Below are 17,719 nucleotides of genomic sequence, written 5' to 3'. Positions count from 1 at the left end.
ATTTAATAGTGATAATTTTTATTATAATTTTTTTCTCAGTAATTCAATTTTAAATTATTATTTACAATATCTTACAGACGTACGAACACCTACGAAGTTATCAAACCGTATTGTTTTATTAAACTTTTTTATTTTTCAACACTCTCACTATCTAGTAAAGTAAAGACAAACTCTTATTACTTGTAAATACAAAAAATAAATTTCTGTTTTACTTATAACTAATAAGATTGCAATTAATGAATGAACAGTATATAGCGTTACGCTGCGGCATAATATTTAAATTATGAGATTCTTGTGGAAGCAGGTCACAAAAGAAAACAAAAAGCTGCTTTAACTCCTTATACTGCAATTTATAAATTTTAAAATGACAATATTGTAGCTTGCATAGTATAAACCATTACAGGACAACATTCTTAAAAATGTATTTATTATTTTATGAAAGGTTAGCGTAGCCAAGAAGGATACATTATCCGAAAAATATGATTATAACTGAGACAGTTTATGAAGTCCCGTTGCAAGATTTATTAAATCAAACAGTTGTACGATTGTTAAAATTTTCAAAATTATCTTGTCCAGATAATGGAACAAGTTTATCCTTACGCGTTAAGTACGATTTTGATCGAACGATTGCAAGCTCCTACAAACAAAAAGGGTCTGATAAAACGGTCAAGGACGATAGTATTTTTTGCTCCTTAATAGTACAATTACAACTTATTAATGACAAGTCTCATGAAATTTTGTGGACTAATAAATTTCCATCATCGAATCGCACTTGTCGTCCAATTAGAATACTGTTTTCGAAGGAAACAAAAGACGTCATCTTGAATGAAGAACGGATTTTGAAGGAACAAATTCATAAGTTACAAAAACATTTGATGAATGGATTCAAAGTGACGTTTAAAATGGCATTGACGATGATAGATGGGAAAGTAAGTCGTAACTATAATAACGATAGGTACGATGCCGCCGAAGCATGATATGCTGTATACATCATATGACTATTAAAAAATATCTTTTAATTGGGTATGCTCAGTTCTAAATGATACTTTGAATCAAACTTGTCATATATGTGGGGCTACAATTTCTCATCTAAATGACATCAATTCACTCAAAGCAAGATCTATTAAGAAAGTAGCACTTAACAATAGAATACCAGTTCTTCACGCATATATAAGAGTCATAGAATGTGTTTTAAATGTGTCCTACAGATTGACAGTAAAAAAGTGGCGTGTAAGTATTTGTTTTCAGTCTGTATTATCAAGCAAATGATCTTGTCAAGTATTGTAGAGCACGGTTAACAGTAATAAATGTATGAAAGAAGAACTTTATCATTTTCAGGTGACTTCAGACGATAAAGAAACTGTTAGAAAAAGAAAAGTTGATATTCAACGGGATTTACAAACAAAATTAGGAATTGCAGTTGATAAACCAAAGTAGGGGTTTGACAGCACCAATGACGGTAATACTGGTAGAACTTTTTTCAGAAATGTTGATGTCGTGTCTAAGATTTTAGGTATATAAAGTATCATTGATGTTCATGTTTTAAAATAAAAAGTAAAAAAAATTTTTCTCATCAGTATCAACAACAGCTATACTAAAAATTTTGTTTGAATAAATATTGCTCAATTACACGAACTTTTTACAAAAAATCCATTAACTTACGATGGTTATTCCTTTGATTTACGATGGTTCTTTGTATAAGTAGTGTAAAGGTTAAAGGTCAGATAGCCTGATTTATTGGTGTATTTTCCGTCATACAAAATATACAGTTTTTAAATTGACATAAACATGAGAAATCGAGTAACATCCACTACCCCTCTTACTTATAAGTGTCTATTTTATTCTAAGGTTTATAAAGTATTTAACACTAAAAGTGTTAAATACAGTTTCTTTATTTAAAAATGATATTCTTTAAAAAATGAATTATGAAAAAGATATTTAATTATGCGTTGTAAATCATGTGAATTATTTATTTACTATAAAAAAAAAACATTTCAAGACGTTACTTAAATTGTCTAATGTAATTTCAATATACACATAAACATTTTAACAAAACATTAAATTTTTATTGCACTGGCAAAAATTCTACTTTGTGACGTGAGATCAACATAATTACTACTTAATATTACATTCTTAGAGTTATCTTTACCAAGAATGTAGTTGGTATAATATTGCCACTCGTTGACAATATGTTTCACTATTATTCATCTTCTTCCCATGTCATCATAACTATAATCAAACAAAAATATTGGAAAAATTTTCAATAATTTATTTCTGTCACTTACAATTACTTTTTCATTAAAATGATATTTACATTTTTTAATGTTATCGTAATTGTAGTTCAAACTATCACTCATTTTTCTTTTATTTTGATTTGTTAAAAGGCTTATTATTCTACTTAAATTATTGTTAGTATTAGAATTTCGATACGTTAATATGTCATGATGCCCTGAATCAAGGTTTCTTGTAAAAATTTAAGTTAATTTCACATGATTTTCAAAATTTCCAAATATATGTAGGTTTTTTTTTTTCATTATTCATAAATACTTTTACGTTAAATTTGTTAATTTTATTGAAACTTTTTATTTTGACATTGAGAATTTTTTTAACTTTAAAAGGCAAAGTGAAAAAATGAATAGTCTTACTAATATTTAAAAATAAGGGGGTTATCGCGCAGAGCACGCAGGGGGGTGAAGCCGTACTAGGATATATTTTGATATATTTTTATCTATTTTTTCCTTACCACTCATGAGGCAAATAGACAGCTGCGTTGATCTTTTTTTTTGCTGTCATTATATGGATTGGTCCACGACATAATATACGTTTGTGTAATTATAACATTTTACAAAATGTCTGCTTGTGTGTATGTGCGTGCGTGCGCGCGTGTGTGTGTGTGCTAAGAAAATGTCACTTATGCAGACTCTACATGCTCTAAAGACATATGTTAATAAAACGGTATGTGGACGTCCGCATAGTTCCTAATTAGTCCGCATTATAACCCCCCTGCATATAATTGTCCGCATAAGTTACCTTTTCTACGCGTGCGCGCGCACACACACACATACAAACATATATATATATACATATTGCAGCATTACATATACGCTCTGTTATATGCACATTATATTTATAAACGTGTTTCCACGTGTTTTTCTTCATGGAGCGTAAATGTTGCGTTACCTGCCTGCTTGTAAATTTGTTGCATCAACTAGGGTTGTAATATTGCTGACAACCGTTCATATTAAACTAGACCAGAAAAAGTAGCATTCTAGCAAAACAAGAGTGCGGAAGTTAGTTTGCCTATGCTATAGAAGCTTTTCGTAGTAAGTATAAATAATACATTGTTTAAGGCAACTGAATTTACTTGAAAGACTTTTTTCTGGCCTAATTATGGCATGGAAAAGTATTTTTCTAACCGTAGCATTTTTCTGTTGGGCTTATTAAAAAATACCTCGGATAAAAAATGTATATTCAAAAGACCTACAACATGAGCCGTGATGGTCAGCAGTTGGATACATTGCTTTAGTTGCAAAATGCTGAAAATCGCTAAAATAGTGGTTTGTCAATTCGCTTTTAACAAATAAATAATAAATCTGAAACATCTGAAAATGCAAAGAAATCAAAGCTATTGTATGAAACTACAACACCTTTAAATCTAGATGTTCTTCATTTAACCATTTTCGCACAATTGCAATTGATTATAAAATTAACCATAATGTTATTCTAACCTGGTACTACTTTTTCTTTTTCAAGCTACTAAAAAAAAAATTCTTACAGAATGTAAAAAACATATTAATTTAGTGTTAATACATCGTTAACCTTATTTTTAATACAAACTTATATTTTAACATTTTTTAAGGTAGCTTAGGCATTAGGTACTGTTACAAGTGAGAGGCATATTTATATTTTTATAATACGTAGTGCTTAACTTATAAAAATTATTTTTCTAAGTCACAACTTTGATTATATTGTATGTTTTGTAATCACTTTAAAAGTCGTAAAATATCAACTTTCTTATTTTTATCTGTGCATGCGTAGAAGGTAGAACATCACTTTTCTCTCGATTTTCTTAAAATCTTAGTCGTTATCATGTTATTTTCTCATTCATCATTGAGTTGTTATAAAAGCATTCTTTAAATTTGAATTATATTGTTTAAGGTCTATCGCGTACTTCCAGAGTTATAGCAAATTTGTTGATGACTTCCATAAGTCTACGTGTTAAGTTTATGGTTTTTCGGAATCAATGTCAGTATTTCTTGATAGAAAATAAATCCTGAATATTTTATAAACATAACCTCTGAGTTACATAGATGTTTGTTGAATAGTTTAAAGGATTTCATGATAATATTAGGTAAGAATGAAAAGAAGGAGATCAAATCTACTGGTATAGGATGAAAAATTTATTCTACCTGTGTATAAGGCGATGCTTTTTACATAAGAGAATCAAAGAGGGTTACAAAAACTCCCTTAAGACTTAATAACTTTGTGATTCTTTTACCTATTTTGCAAAAATTTATTAATTATAAAAGTAATGAAAAATTATATGTCGAGACTTTAAACTGTATTTTTAACTATATTTTTTAAAACACTCATTTAGACTTGTAAAATTGTTATTTTGTAAACAGAATTAGTAGGACTATTATGAGATGATCAAAAAAAAATGTGAGTCTGTAAAAAATTAACAGTACGATTGAAAGTTAAATTATTAAAAACCTATTGGTTAACAATACTTGATAAAAATCAAAGTGAGGATTCCATTGATACCAAAAATGAGTGTTTCGGAAGTAGCCAGTCGAAATGAATGTTTCTATCTTATTAACAGTTCTGAATATTGGCTGTTTTGTAGTAACAAATATTTAAAAGTGCAGTTTAGTACATCAAAAACTACATAAGCTGTTGCTGAATACCAGGAATATGTGAAATGTTCCAACTCATTTTTTAACAGAAATGCATACCAACAAAAAACGTGCTCAAAAACTTGATAATTAATGAAACAGTTGCAGTTTGTTTAAGTGTTGTAAATTTGTATTGAAGTTATTTCCACATCAAGAGATGTAGCATTAGTTATGTCAGTTACAGTTACATTTAATTTTTTTGTGATAGTAGTTTTGTTACAATGATAATTTTTCGTTAGTGGCTCAAACATATCTCAATCTCAAGTTAATGGTAGTTCGTGCCAATTATTTTGAAGTTTTTGATCCACTTTAATGTGTTGTGGCAGCTTTCTTTGTACAATAGTAATTTTTCAAATCTTGTATTTGAGTGATATTTACAAAACAATAATTCAATTTTTTTTTCATCGGTTAATACCTCAAATAAAAGAGCTGGTAAGTCATGAAAGTCTGCCATTGTATATTTGAAATTGTGCATCTTCCATTGCAAGTGTTACTGCTCAACAGCTGATCTCATGTCTATACTGCCTTACGGAATGAATTACACTGAAAGCATAAACAATTTCACAAACACTTGAAGAAGTAAGAATAGAGATAGTTCACTTGAAGATTGTTAAAAGGAGATTGCTGAAAATCAAAGAATTACGGGGTTAAATAATCATTCATCATTTTTTTTTAAGAGCACAGGTTAAAATATTAAAGAATCAATTTGTTAATTATAAAACAGAAACAGGAATTTTTGTGAACGACAGTTGTTAAATGAATCAAGAAATTATTTTTAAATTTCTAATGTAAATCACTTAAATAGTATAGAATTTTTAACCATGTAATAACATTAAACGTATCTTAAAACTTTTTAATTTTAAAAAAATATCAAAGCATGAATTTCTCTAACCACAGGTGACCTCGTTTTTTGCCATATCTTCTCGTTTTGGTACACCAGAAGATTTGAAAAGATTAATAGATATTGCCCATCAGAATAACCTCTACGTTATATTGGATGTTGTTCATTCACATGCCTCAAAAAATACACTTGATGGATTAAATATGTTTGATGGTACAGATTCGTGTTTCTTTCACCACGGTGACAGAGGTCAACATCCATTGTGGGATAGTCGATTATTTAATTATGGTAGTTATGAAGTGTTGAGATTCTTACTATCAAATTTACGTTGGTACATTGATGAATATGGATTTGACGGTTTCAGGTATGCCATGTATTTTATTACCAAATTAAAAAATAAATTAAAGCATTCGTAGTTATTATCATAATTGTACTACTAATAATTATCTCTTAATTTGGATGTTTTCTAAGGTCACCTTTATCGAAAAATATTAGTGACTTTTTTTGTCAGCTTGTATTATCAAAAATTTAGTAAAAGCTAAATAGCAGTGTGGTTACAGCTTAGTTAATTAAAAGTACATTATAGGCATGGCTGCTTTTGTGGGAAAGAGAGTTTGATTTCCAGTCAAGTCAACTTTTCAAAAAATAAATATGTCTCTTTATTATTCTCGACTCTAGCAGCTGGCCCTGTACCACAGGACAAGGCTTGACGACGGTCGCAGTTGAGAAGTTGAGACAACGGCTAGGGGTAAGGGTGGTAGAGAGAGGGGTTTCAAAAAAAGTTAGTTTGAGAAAGTTTAAATAGCTGATACCTGGAGGACGGGGTAAGGACTTTCTTGTCAGGTTCAGCATTACCTACCTACAAATCTAGTTGGGGGTGTCTATGACTATCACTTTTTATATACATGGATTTTTGTTAATATTATGGTACTATACATTTGGCTTCTACTTAGGGCATTACTCTAGGCACTAAGCACTTGGAAAAAGAAAGGGAAGATGGATGAAAGATCACTTATTACTTAGAGGGGTAGTGGGAAAAGTATGAAATTTTTCTGCGAGATGGTTGCCTATCCTCTCCACGAGAAGCATTGCGTGGTGAAAAAGCAAATGTGAAAATGCACAAAGGTACTTGCTCGAAAAAGACGCACTGGCCTGGAATCGAACCTAGCCGAATGAGCCACCACGTGCTCTATATATATATATATATATATATATATATATATATATATATATATATATATATATATATATATATATGCAGATATTAAGAACCAAAACAAGAATTTATCGTATAATTAGCATAGTGCTTTAAATGTATAAAAGTACATAATAATTTGTTATCGATGGAAAAAATATGTTTAAGAAGTTATTAATAATTGCGTTCATAATTAATAGTTTATGATTAACAATTTATTTCTTACTATAAGTAAGGCTGACAGCTGTTTCGGCAGTTACGTCATTGTCAGAGGTTCAACATATACTGAATATAAAAACGGTTTAATCAACAACGTATACATATACAATTAATAAGACTAATATTAATAAATTATTTCTAGCAAACGGTAAGTTAAAGAATGTAAGTGTAAAAAGCGTCGTTCTAAATACAGTTAATAATGGCAGTATCTATTATCGGTGAAAGAGAAAAATTAAGTTGATCGTTAGTTATGAATTTGTTTTGTCTTTGTGCTTTAATAATCTCTATTGTTTCTAATTAATTGAATTTTAGACTTTGAGGTTTATTATGTAACAATTTTATATTATTTAAATCGGAAAAATGTATATGTGAGCTACAATGTTTATTCAAACCAGTCACGCTTTTATTATTGTAAGTAGATTTAAAATTTTTATCAATACGTGTAGACAGAGCGCGCCCCGTTCGTCCATTATACATAGCGTCACCATCTGAGCATTTAATTGAATATACTACACTTTTCTGCAAAATGTCAAATTTTTCTTTATTATTAACTAAAATGGTTTTGAGATTGTGTTTATTAAATGAAATTGAATTTGTTTGTGTCTTTTTAATAATTTACCAATTTTCTCTGAAACTACTGGAAAAACATTTTTTAACGTGTGGAATTTTTTGTTTTCTGGCAATATTGAATTACAGTGTTTGAGTACAAGTTTTTTGCTTTTTGCTTGTTATTTTATTTAGACTATCCATAATAGTTTCGTCGTACCCATTATTTGTTAATAGGCGTTTTAATAATTTTTTCTCGTAGTGATATTTTTGTCCGGGTATTGACAACAATCCTTGTATAAAAGAATTAAACGCACTTATTTTAATTTTGATGAACTATTTCGAATTGTGTAGCACTAAAATGTCAGTAAACATTGATTTTCCATAAATTTTATGTTCTAATTCATCATTACTTCGTGTTATTTTTAAATCCAAAAAATCATACTATTATTTTTGTCTATTTCAATCGTAAAGTTAATACTGAGTACAGCGGTATTTGTGTAATGAAGACACCTCTTTAACGTTTTTCCTGTTCATCTTTAAACACGGAAGACATAACGCACTTATCGTGCCCAATGTAGAACACTATTTACTAAAGATGAGGCAGAGATAAAATTAGGATCCTCTACATGTGACATGAAGACTTTGCTAAGGAGAGGAGAGAACAAGAAGCCCATTGGTAGACCGTTAAATTGTACATAAAATTTTTTATCAAATTTGAAGTAACTGTGTTCAAGACAAATGTTAACTAAATATAAAATTTCTTGCTTAGAAGTTAAACATTAAGAGTTAGAAATATGGTTAAAAACTTGATCAATAAAAATAACTCTAAGTTGGTAATAATAAGTTGGTCTGTAGGGACAGAAGATAACAAGTTCACTTCATCGAATGAAACTAATTTTGTGTTATGTGATATTTTAATATTCTTCATACTATTAACTAACTGGCTTGTTTTTTTATTACTGTATTGAAATTAAAATTTAGGAGGAGAAAAGAGTACTATATTAAGTTCTTTAGCAAGTAGATATGTTGGTGCATTAGTATAAGATACGATGGGTCTCATAAATGTATTTTCTTTGTATATTATTTGTAAGCTGTATAATTTTGGTGCCATAAGATTCATAATATTAACATATTTATACTGTTTTTACCTAAAACATAATGACACTCCGATTACCACTCCACTCAGATCAGAAGTCAAAATTTAAAAACTGTCATTATGTATTGAATTTTTTTGTTTTAGTATAATTATTTCTTGTAAGGATAGGAACCATATTTTCTTAGTCTGCTTTGCATAAAACTTAATTATTATCCTCAATCTTTAGTTTTAAAGATTTTATTACTTTAAACTCTGATGTATTACTTTTGCTTAAATTTTTTTGTTTTTGTTTAATATGTCGATACAATTATGTCTAAAAAAGTGTAGCGTGTTGTTCTCTATTTTACTTGAGGCTAGTTTTGTCAAAGTAAAATAAAATTTTTTGAGTGTTTTATGTTAGGACAATGTTTCAAACCTTCATTTAAAATATTGCTTTTTTCTTGTATTAATGATTGTGGAAAAGTTTTTAACTTGAGGATGAAAAACAAATAAAGCGCTCTATTCTGAATTCTCCAACCTGTACTGAAATGTTGTTTCTATTGAGAATTGTTACTATTCAATGCCACTGATTTATGTCCTTGTGAGTTTATTTTTATGATTCTAGTAATTTATATTTATATTTTTTTTTTGCAAGTAGTGTTTGACGTAATATCATCTAAAAAATGCATTGATACATTACCTTTTACGAGTATAAAATACAGTCAGAGTTATCTTACTTATTACATTACAAGATAACATTTAAATAACTTAATGACTCAAAAACGTATATTCTTATATAATAACACACTTCTTTTATGGGTTGCTTCATTATATTTATGATTCATATTTCTAAAAGTAAACCAAAAAATTGCAAATAATTCAGTAAAATCTTGTAAAAATTAACGTGGCAGTACCAGTTTCCTGAGAAAAAAGTTTAGTGTACTGAGTAAACTTTGTTTACAAGTCTAATTTTATAAAAAAAGTTTTCTCCTTACAATTCAGTTAAACCAGAAAACAATGTAAGAATTTTAATATACTGTTAGTGTTTTTAAGGGCGTAAATGGCTTAGTGATTATCGTAGTAACTTCCAAGTTAAAAAAACTTGATGGTTGTAGATGTGAACCCCGTTGAAAACTATTTAGATTTTTTTCTGCAGCTGTTTTGATGGGATGCGCAAGAACCTGGACTGTTAATAAAAAAAGTTACCATCAAATTTTAAAAAGTCAGTATATTGAGTAAGATGATTAATAGACGAGATCTTCTCATTAGACCTAATGAGGGTCGGGGTGAGCTTGAGATGATCGCTGCATCCTGTAAATAGTATTCAGATGAATTGATGGATAGCCCAATTGTCTGAAATAAATTCTGCAAGGAGTCCGCTTGTATAGTCCCGTACCTAAAAAATAATGAATGTCAAAATGATCAAAGAAATAATAAGATGACGTAGGTTATAAAGATTTGGAATGTTTAAATGTTCGTATACCTAAAATTGAAATACTATTTTGTACTATACTTTTTTTTATGCTACATTTTTCTCATTTTGCCCTTCGCAGACTATACGTTATGTGTGAATGAGATACTTTACTTATTTGGATATTCATAATTTTGTTTATTACGTGTGCAAAAGTAGCCTTAACAAAGTATGACCAATAAATTAACGGATTTTGAAATGTTTACTGCTGTAGGAGCGTTATGCGTGATAGTAAATCAACCATTTCGGAATTCTGACCTTGGAAAAATATGTGACGGAAGTGGACTTAGTATGTTACTCTCCCTCGGTGCCATCGATATCATACCATAGCCTTTTAGTGTTAGAGTGGGGAAGGTTTCTGTGATGGTGTAAGTACATAGATGTATTTGACTAAGTTGACAAAATATTGTGGTAATAAACTTACGAAAGTAGTAGTACCTTTTGGTACAGTTTAATTATTAAAAATATAAATGTTAAACTGCATGATCCATACATTTAAGCAGAATCGGTTCTGTAGCAACAGCTCAGGATTTAAAAAAAAAAGAAAAAACTGTCTTGGCTCTAAAATTGTCAATCTCCAAAGCACTAACAAATTACAGAAATGTGAGTATTCTAAAATAAAAATTTTGAAAGTTTGTAGGATTTAAGGCGTCGGTAAAAAAGTGGTGGTGTCAAAATAACCTTTACAAAATCGGCTAAAATTAATATTTTTTAAAAATTAAAACAGGACATTTAATTAAAATAGTTTTTTAGATTTTTTAGTTTAGTTTTAGAGGAATAAAATAAATTAATTAGAAAATGGAAGGGCATTTTGCAAATAAAGAAAGAAAAATTCGGTGGCTACTTATTTCTACAGTATAAATCTGATCATACTGAAATTTGCAGCACTTATGCATATATATGTATGTATAAATTAGTGGGACTCCGCCCCCTGCGCGCTTTTCGTGACAACCCCCTATTAGTGAGTTAAAATCTTCCACGTCGGCTTTAAGGTAGGTAGGAAGCAAAAGGTTTTAAATAAAAATAAAAGTTTTTTTTTTCAATTAAAATACATGAAATGTATAAGTACTAAGAATAATTACATAAAAAATATAATAAATACCTTTCAGATAAGTTAATCATGGTTGTCATAAAAGCTTTAGTAGATCTGTGGCAAATAACTAAGGGCGGTTCATAACAGACGTAAATGAAATATGATTATTTAACTTATAAAAGAAATGAATTTCAGTATAGTACTGGAAATATTTTTAAAATAAATATTTTTATTTATAGTAAATCAGTACTATTTTTTATTCATTTTTTTTCTCATTTATATAGATATTTTAATATTTATGGGTAAACATCGACCTTTGATTTCCGTTCAAAATAGTTTAATCTGTATTCTGTAAGATGTAAGAAAATTTTATATCAAATTTTACTATAATGATTGACAATTATTCACGTGCTATAAAAGTTTAGTATTTAATTTCTTATGGAATCTATTCTTTTGCCTTTTTAATGTATCTTTTCTTAAAAATTTTTTTCACAATGTTAACAAATTTCATTGTGCTCCAGCTTATGTATATTCAACTGACGCCGTAACTGTATTGCTCTTCTAAATTTTTAGTCACATATGGAACAAGATATGATTTTACCGTACACTTGTACTCTAACGTTGTGTACGTAATGATTTTTTTTTTGTAACTATATTGCATTCATTGCATTCAAGAAATTTGTTGTTTTTTTAAATAAATTTTAAATTTTTTTATGGTTCTAAAAACATATGATTAATATTCATACTTAAGTAAGCCCTTTAAACTAAAATTAATAATTAATTGATGAAATTTTGAATTCTTTTCGCTCAGTACTTCATAGTATTGAAAAAAAATTTCGTACAACCAATCCCATTAGAGAAAACATCCCTGTATTGTTACTGAAATTATCTTATGTAGATATATTCAGTATATGTTTGTTATTTATTTGGGTTTTCTAATTTACTTAATTGTAAAATTCCTCATTTAATATTTATCATTTCTTTTTTAAACTACTTTAAATCGATACAGTAAATACTTAGAGACAATCGCTCATATTATACTATAGCTAGTAATAGTTTACCGCAAAAGTTATCTATATAGTAACTTCGTGTTAAGAAAATAACGATGCCATCGCTACAATTAATATTGTGTTGGGAGAGGGCGTCATGAGGTGGCGGCGGGGGGCAGTGGGAAGGCGAGAAAAATTGTGTGGAGCGACAGTGGAGGAACGGTGGAGGGGCTTGACCTATTATTTATTGAGTTAAAATAACGTATAAACAAGATAAATTTTCCCTGAATTTATGGGGAGTGGGGTGACAGTGGAGGGAAAGGGCTGTAGGGCTCTGTTAGAGAGCAGTGGGGGTATATGGAATGCCCCACATATTTAACTATACATATATATAAATATTTATGAAGAGGTAACTTATGCGGACTATCACATGTATGTAAGGGTAATTATGAGGACAAAAGTGGAATTATGTGGAGGTCCGCATAATTCTACCATGTTATTGATATACGTATTAGAAACACGTGAAGTCCGCATAAGTCACTGTCTATAAACACACACACATACATACACTTTAAGCCCCCTGCGCGCTTCCCCCTAACTGCACAATTTTTCAATCAGTTAAATACTTTATTTTTTTCGTTTGATTTTTAAAATTAAAAAGATATAAAAATCTTTGTAAAGTGTTTCAAGAGTTAAAACAAAAGTAGTGTAATTGTAAATTCTTCTTAATGAACTTTTTACAGGATTTTCTGCCTGGTTTCTAATCGCAAAAAATATTCAAGGAGATGAAATTAAAAAAACATTTTTAATCTATTTATTAATTTTTTTGTGTTTTCGAAAAAAAGGACTAATAGGTTCTTTTTACTTCACTTTAACATTTTTATCTAGGATTCTAATTAGGCCTAATATAAAGAACAGGAAAGAATATTCAATGACGTCGTAAAAATGAAAAAAAGCAGTTATATTCTTTTGCCGCAATAAATCTTTCTGATCGTGAATCACGATTTTAAAAATTATATGTTAACAAACACATCAAATTTTTTTGATTGATGGCCTACGAAATTTAGAAAATATATTTCTCTATAAAACGTTGTATATCTTATACTCGCTTCTCATAACAAATAGACTTAGTTTTTGAAGAAAAAAATTTTAAATCATGTAAAAGGAGAAATTACCACATATTATAGCAGGAATCGTTCTACTCACAATTGTTGATAAATTTGGTAATGATATTTATATAAATTTTCTAATTGAATTTGTAAACAATATTCGTAAAGGCTTACCACCGCATGAGCTTTATTTGGAAATGAAGCAATTATTATGTTGATACACGATTTAAGTATCGTTAAAGGCTTATGTAATAGTACGAGATTACAAATTACAAAATTACTTGAATGCAATACTGAAGCGAAAATTATATAATTGGAGAAAAAATAATTGGAAAGAGAGCTCACATACCAAAAATAACTCTTAATATGGGAAACTCGTTATTATTAAGAAATAGAAAATATTGTTAGGACAGAAATTTTTGACGTTTACTAATTTAAAGTACATAGAAAAAAATTCAATTTCTTTACATTAGCAAAATTATTTAATTGTCTAAAATATTCTTGTACAATTTATTTAAATAATAAACAAATTTATTAAGTCAACAAAATTATGATATAAATATTGTTGTATTACGATGCGCATTATTTGACTTGTTTCATTAAACAATGTTTCTATTTTTTCGTGGTAAATAGGGCTACTAGTAAGGTTCATGGTTTAAATACTCTATAAGTTTATTCATTGTTATTGATTAAGTAAAAAAATATAATGTCATGTTTTTATACATATTCAATAATGCAATTAATAAGGTTATTAGAATTAAAAAATTTAGGAACACAAAACCAGCGCTCCATGGCACTATCTCAACGTTGATGTGTAAATGTGCTTACATGCTAGAAATAAAGGTCTTTAAACTGTAAGGAGAGCTGAGACAAAAGGTGCTAATAGTCATATAACTAGAAACATCATGAAAACTGATCTTATTTTACCTCATTTAGAAATGCGGTTGAAGGGAGACTTGAAGTGAGGGGAGGGAGTTCTTTAAAATTAAATTAGATTATCCGGTTGTAAGGTTACAAAGTTAAGAAAGGGGGTGGAAAGAGACTAAACCAAAATTCTACCCAATAAAAATAGGTGAAAACTGACAGTATAGAAATGTGCTAATAAATTATACAGCTAAAATAATTACATTTAAAAGTGACAAATAACACGGCGCTAAGAAGTGGTAAAAAGTAGCCGTTTAGAAATTGTGACAAGGCCAAGAATTTTTTTTTTTTTAATGTATGGAGAGCTTCGAGTGGGGGTGCTAAAAAGAAATAAAATAAAAATAACACGATTACTAACATAGTTTTATTTCATTTGGAGATGCTGCTGATGGAAGGCTAAAGGGAGTTTTTTTGAATTTTAAGGGAGGCTAATTGGGCTATCCAGTTATTGGGTGATAGAATGATGAGAGATGGCAAAGGAGAACTTAACCAAAATTTAATCCAATAAAAATACAGGTAAGACTGATAAAATTTTACCTCATTTAGAGGGTGGCTAAGGGGGATGTCAGAGGGACTGAGGGTGGCTTATTAAAATCGAGTGAAGGGATAAGGAAGAGTTAATGAGATTTAGAGGGGAGGCTTACTTATAATTTAACCTAATAAAAATTACCTAAAAACTGTTAGCGTTGTACCTTATTTGAAGGGGGAATAGGAGGACTAATGAGGGGCTAATGAGGTTTAGAAGGGGTTTGTGTGAAATGACCCTCGAAAATTTCGCTATAATAATGGAATATATTCTTGATATCTGACATTTAAGTTTGTTACTTACGTCTGCTTAGTCAGATGTAAATTTACAAATGTACGATCACGGAATTTGTTTACGTCTGTGGAGTGAGTCACTTCTACGAGGTTAGTTCTGTTAAAAGTATACTGGATATCTATCTGTACAAATGAGGTCTATAAAGAATATTTGATCCTATATACATGTGGTGGTTATGTATTATTTTTTTATGACGGATAGACGCATGTACGCATCGTCTTTCAAGAGCATTCTACTATCCGCCTCTGCTGTGTTAATTCATGCCTATTTCAACCATTGCGTCGCCTGATTTCTTATCTTTTCTAACTTATTGTTTATCGTATGTTTTGTTGTTCGTCTCTTGTGTACGTGCACTTAGAATTATTACTGCACGCTTTTTTTACAAATTTTTATCAAGTTCAGGGATATTTGTAGGTAATCGTGAGTAAATTTCATGGCTATTGGACTGCTACATTGAAAATCTCGTGCTCTATTTAAAAAATTAGGGTGGTGGAGGTGGAGAGGGTGGTAAAGAACTAGCAAAGGGGTGCTGAGGGAAATTGGGGGGCAGGATGTATGTAATTTGGTACCCAAGTTGCACTCTGTTTCTATGGTTTTTCAACTCGCTGATCAGAGGTCCCCCTCTCTCTTTTCCCTCTCGCTTACTTACTATTTGTCTCTCAAATTACGTAATTTATTTGACGTGATTTAACAATTACGTTTAGATAATCTCTTTCTGATCCATGTCTACTTTTTCTAAAGATAGAATTCTTGATTTACTGAGGAATTTATTCACAAAAAGACAGAATTAAAAAAAGATATAATTAAATGGACCAACACAATCAAGATTTTTGAATAATAATTTATTTTGTTGATTTAATGTTGGGACATTTCCTGTGTCGTTTTAACCCATCTCTTTTTTAAAACCCTTGTCACATTTTTTCATGGTTCTTATGAATAAATATAAGTCTACTCAAACGTGACAATCTTTTGAACGTTTGTTTACATTCTGTACGATTCAATAATCTCGCGTCACTATATTTCTTTTTATGCCGTACTAAAATTTTTACTTTCGTAAAAGCAATTCCGCAAATTTACATAAAAATACTTTTATTTTCTATGCTTTAATTTATGAATTCTGAATTTTTTAGGTGTTAAAAACTTTTTGTTGCAGAAGTTGCAAGGGTATTGTTTAGATTTGAAATATTCAGCTGCAAAGGATGAGCTCACGTAGAAGCTAGTTGAGACCGTAGAGCGGAAGGCAAAAGAAGGAAGATGCAAACGAATACAGCAACAGCCATGACACACACTTTAGAATAAATCACAAGCTCTCTCTATGTAACTTTGAATCAGCTTTAATTACAAACTAATATTTATGTACACAAATTGAACAATAACAGGAACCATTAGCTCGATTACAATATCTAGTCTTTCTAATATTAACTTTTAAAACGGCGCGAGCGCATAGGAGCAACGAGCAACGCTTTCCCAGCCTGAAAGGCAGAAGCGCACTGAAGAGCGAGCTCGGGGCTTCTCTTTGACTCAGCACGTTTGATATATATAGGTAATAGGTGAGCACGCTTGCTATACTTTACTACATGGATGACGCTTATACTTATGTGATATTTTATACACTCCTGGGCTAGTGCGTCAAAGCCTGCGACACGCACTAAAGAAATTTTGTTGTTTGAAACAAAAGAAGTTATGATGATTATACGTGTTTTTATTAGTAGAGTCTACAATGTTAATTGTTTTATAGAAATAATAAGAATTAGGACCGCTGTCCTTTTACAATGTTCTAAACAAAATAAGTAAAAATCATACAAAGTAAAAAATTTTATTAAGTCAGTAAAAAAGTTTAAGAGTAAACTAATAAACTAGGAAACAGGTACTGACTCCTTTACCCCTCTCCCTTGTAAATCCAAAAAAAGATCAGAATCATTTCTTTATTTTTTCCTCGGGAATTAAAAGAACTTATTTTACTACCGGCCTGGTAAGAACACCATTAGCAGCACGTAACTTTGCTACTCTTATAAGACTATCAGAACCCTTAAAAGTCTCAACTACTCTAGCTAAAGGCCAATGACCAGGAGGACAGTTCTCCTTTTTGATTAAAACTAAATCATTTATACAGATCAACCTTTCCTTTGTATACTACTTCTGAAGGGCTTGTAAAGAACTTAAATATTCTGAAGTCCAGCGTGTTCAAAAGCTTTGTAGAGCGAAAGAGATCAGCTTCCAGCGCCCAAGTGGCGTGAGCTCTTTCTGATCAACAGGAGGCTCAGAAATTTAATAAACAGGTTTTGCGTTTATGAAGTAAGCAGAAGTTAGAGGGAAAAAATCCTGAGTATCATCTGAGAGAGCTAACAAAGGTCTAGAATTTAGACATGCCTCAATACGACAAAGAATGGTAGAAAATTCTACAAATGTTAGAACCTGCTCGCCAATAACTCTTTTGATGTGATACTTAGTTCGTTTTACCGAACCTTCCCACAACCCTCCAAAACAGGGAGTGGAAGGCGGCTTGAAAAGCCAGTTAGTACCTAAATTTTGGAATTAATAACCTAGTTTGTCTGATGATAGCTTTCAAACTACGGCTTCTCTAAGTTTAGAAGCAGCA

At 30.1% G+C, this 17,719-nt stretch overlaps 1 protein-coding gene across 2 annotated transcripts in view; it reads left to right on the top strand.

The window, feature by feature from the left end:
• The window catches only part of AGBE (1,4-alpha-glucan-branching enzyme), a 567,870-nt gene that overhangs the window by 217,943 nt on the left and 332,208 nt on the right, over positions 1 to 17,719 (top strand). For both annotated transcript variants that reach the window (XM_089597372.1, XM_089597367.1), the window contains exon 5: positions 5,793 to 6,100. In XM_089597372.1, the coding sequence (XP_089453498.1) occupies positions 5,793 to 6,100 (308 nt within the window). The remainder of the gene's footprint in view (positions 1 to 5,792; positions 6,101 to 17,719) is intronic.

Source organism: Copidosoma floridanum, unplaced genomic scaffold (assembly GCF_036245765.1).
Source record: "Copidosoma floridanum isolate Cflo_tuat_1 unplaced genomic scaffold, Cflo_Japanese_pri ptg000004l, whole genome shotgun sequence".
Lineage (NCBI taxonomy): Eukaryota > Metazoa > Arthropoda > Insecta > Hymenoptera > Encyrtidae > Copidosoma > Copidosoma floridanum.
Note: the sequence above shows the minus strand (reverse complement) of the source record. Positions and strands in the feature narration are given on the sequence as shown.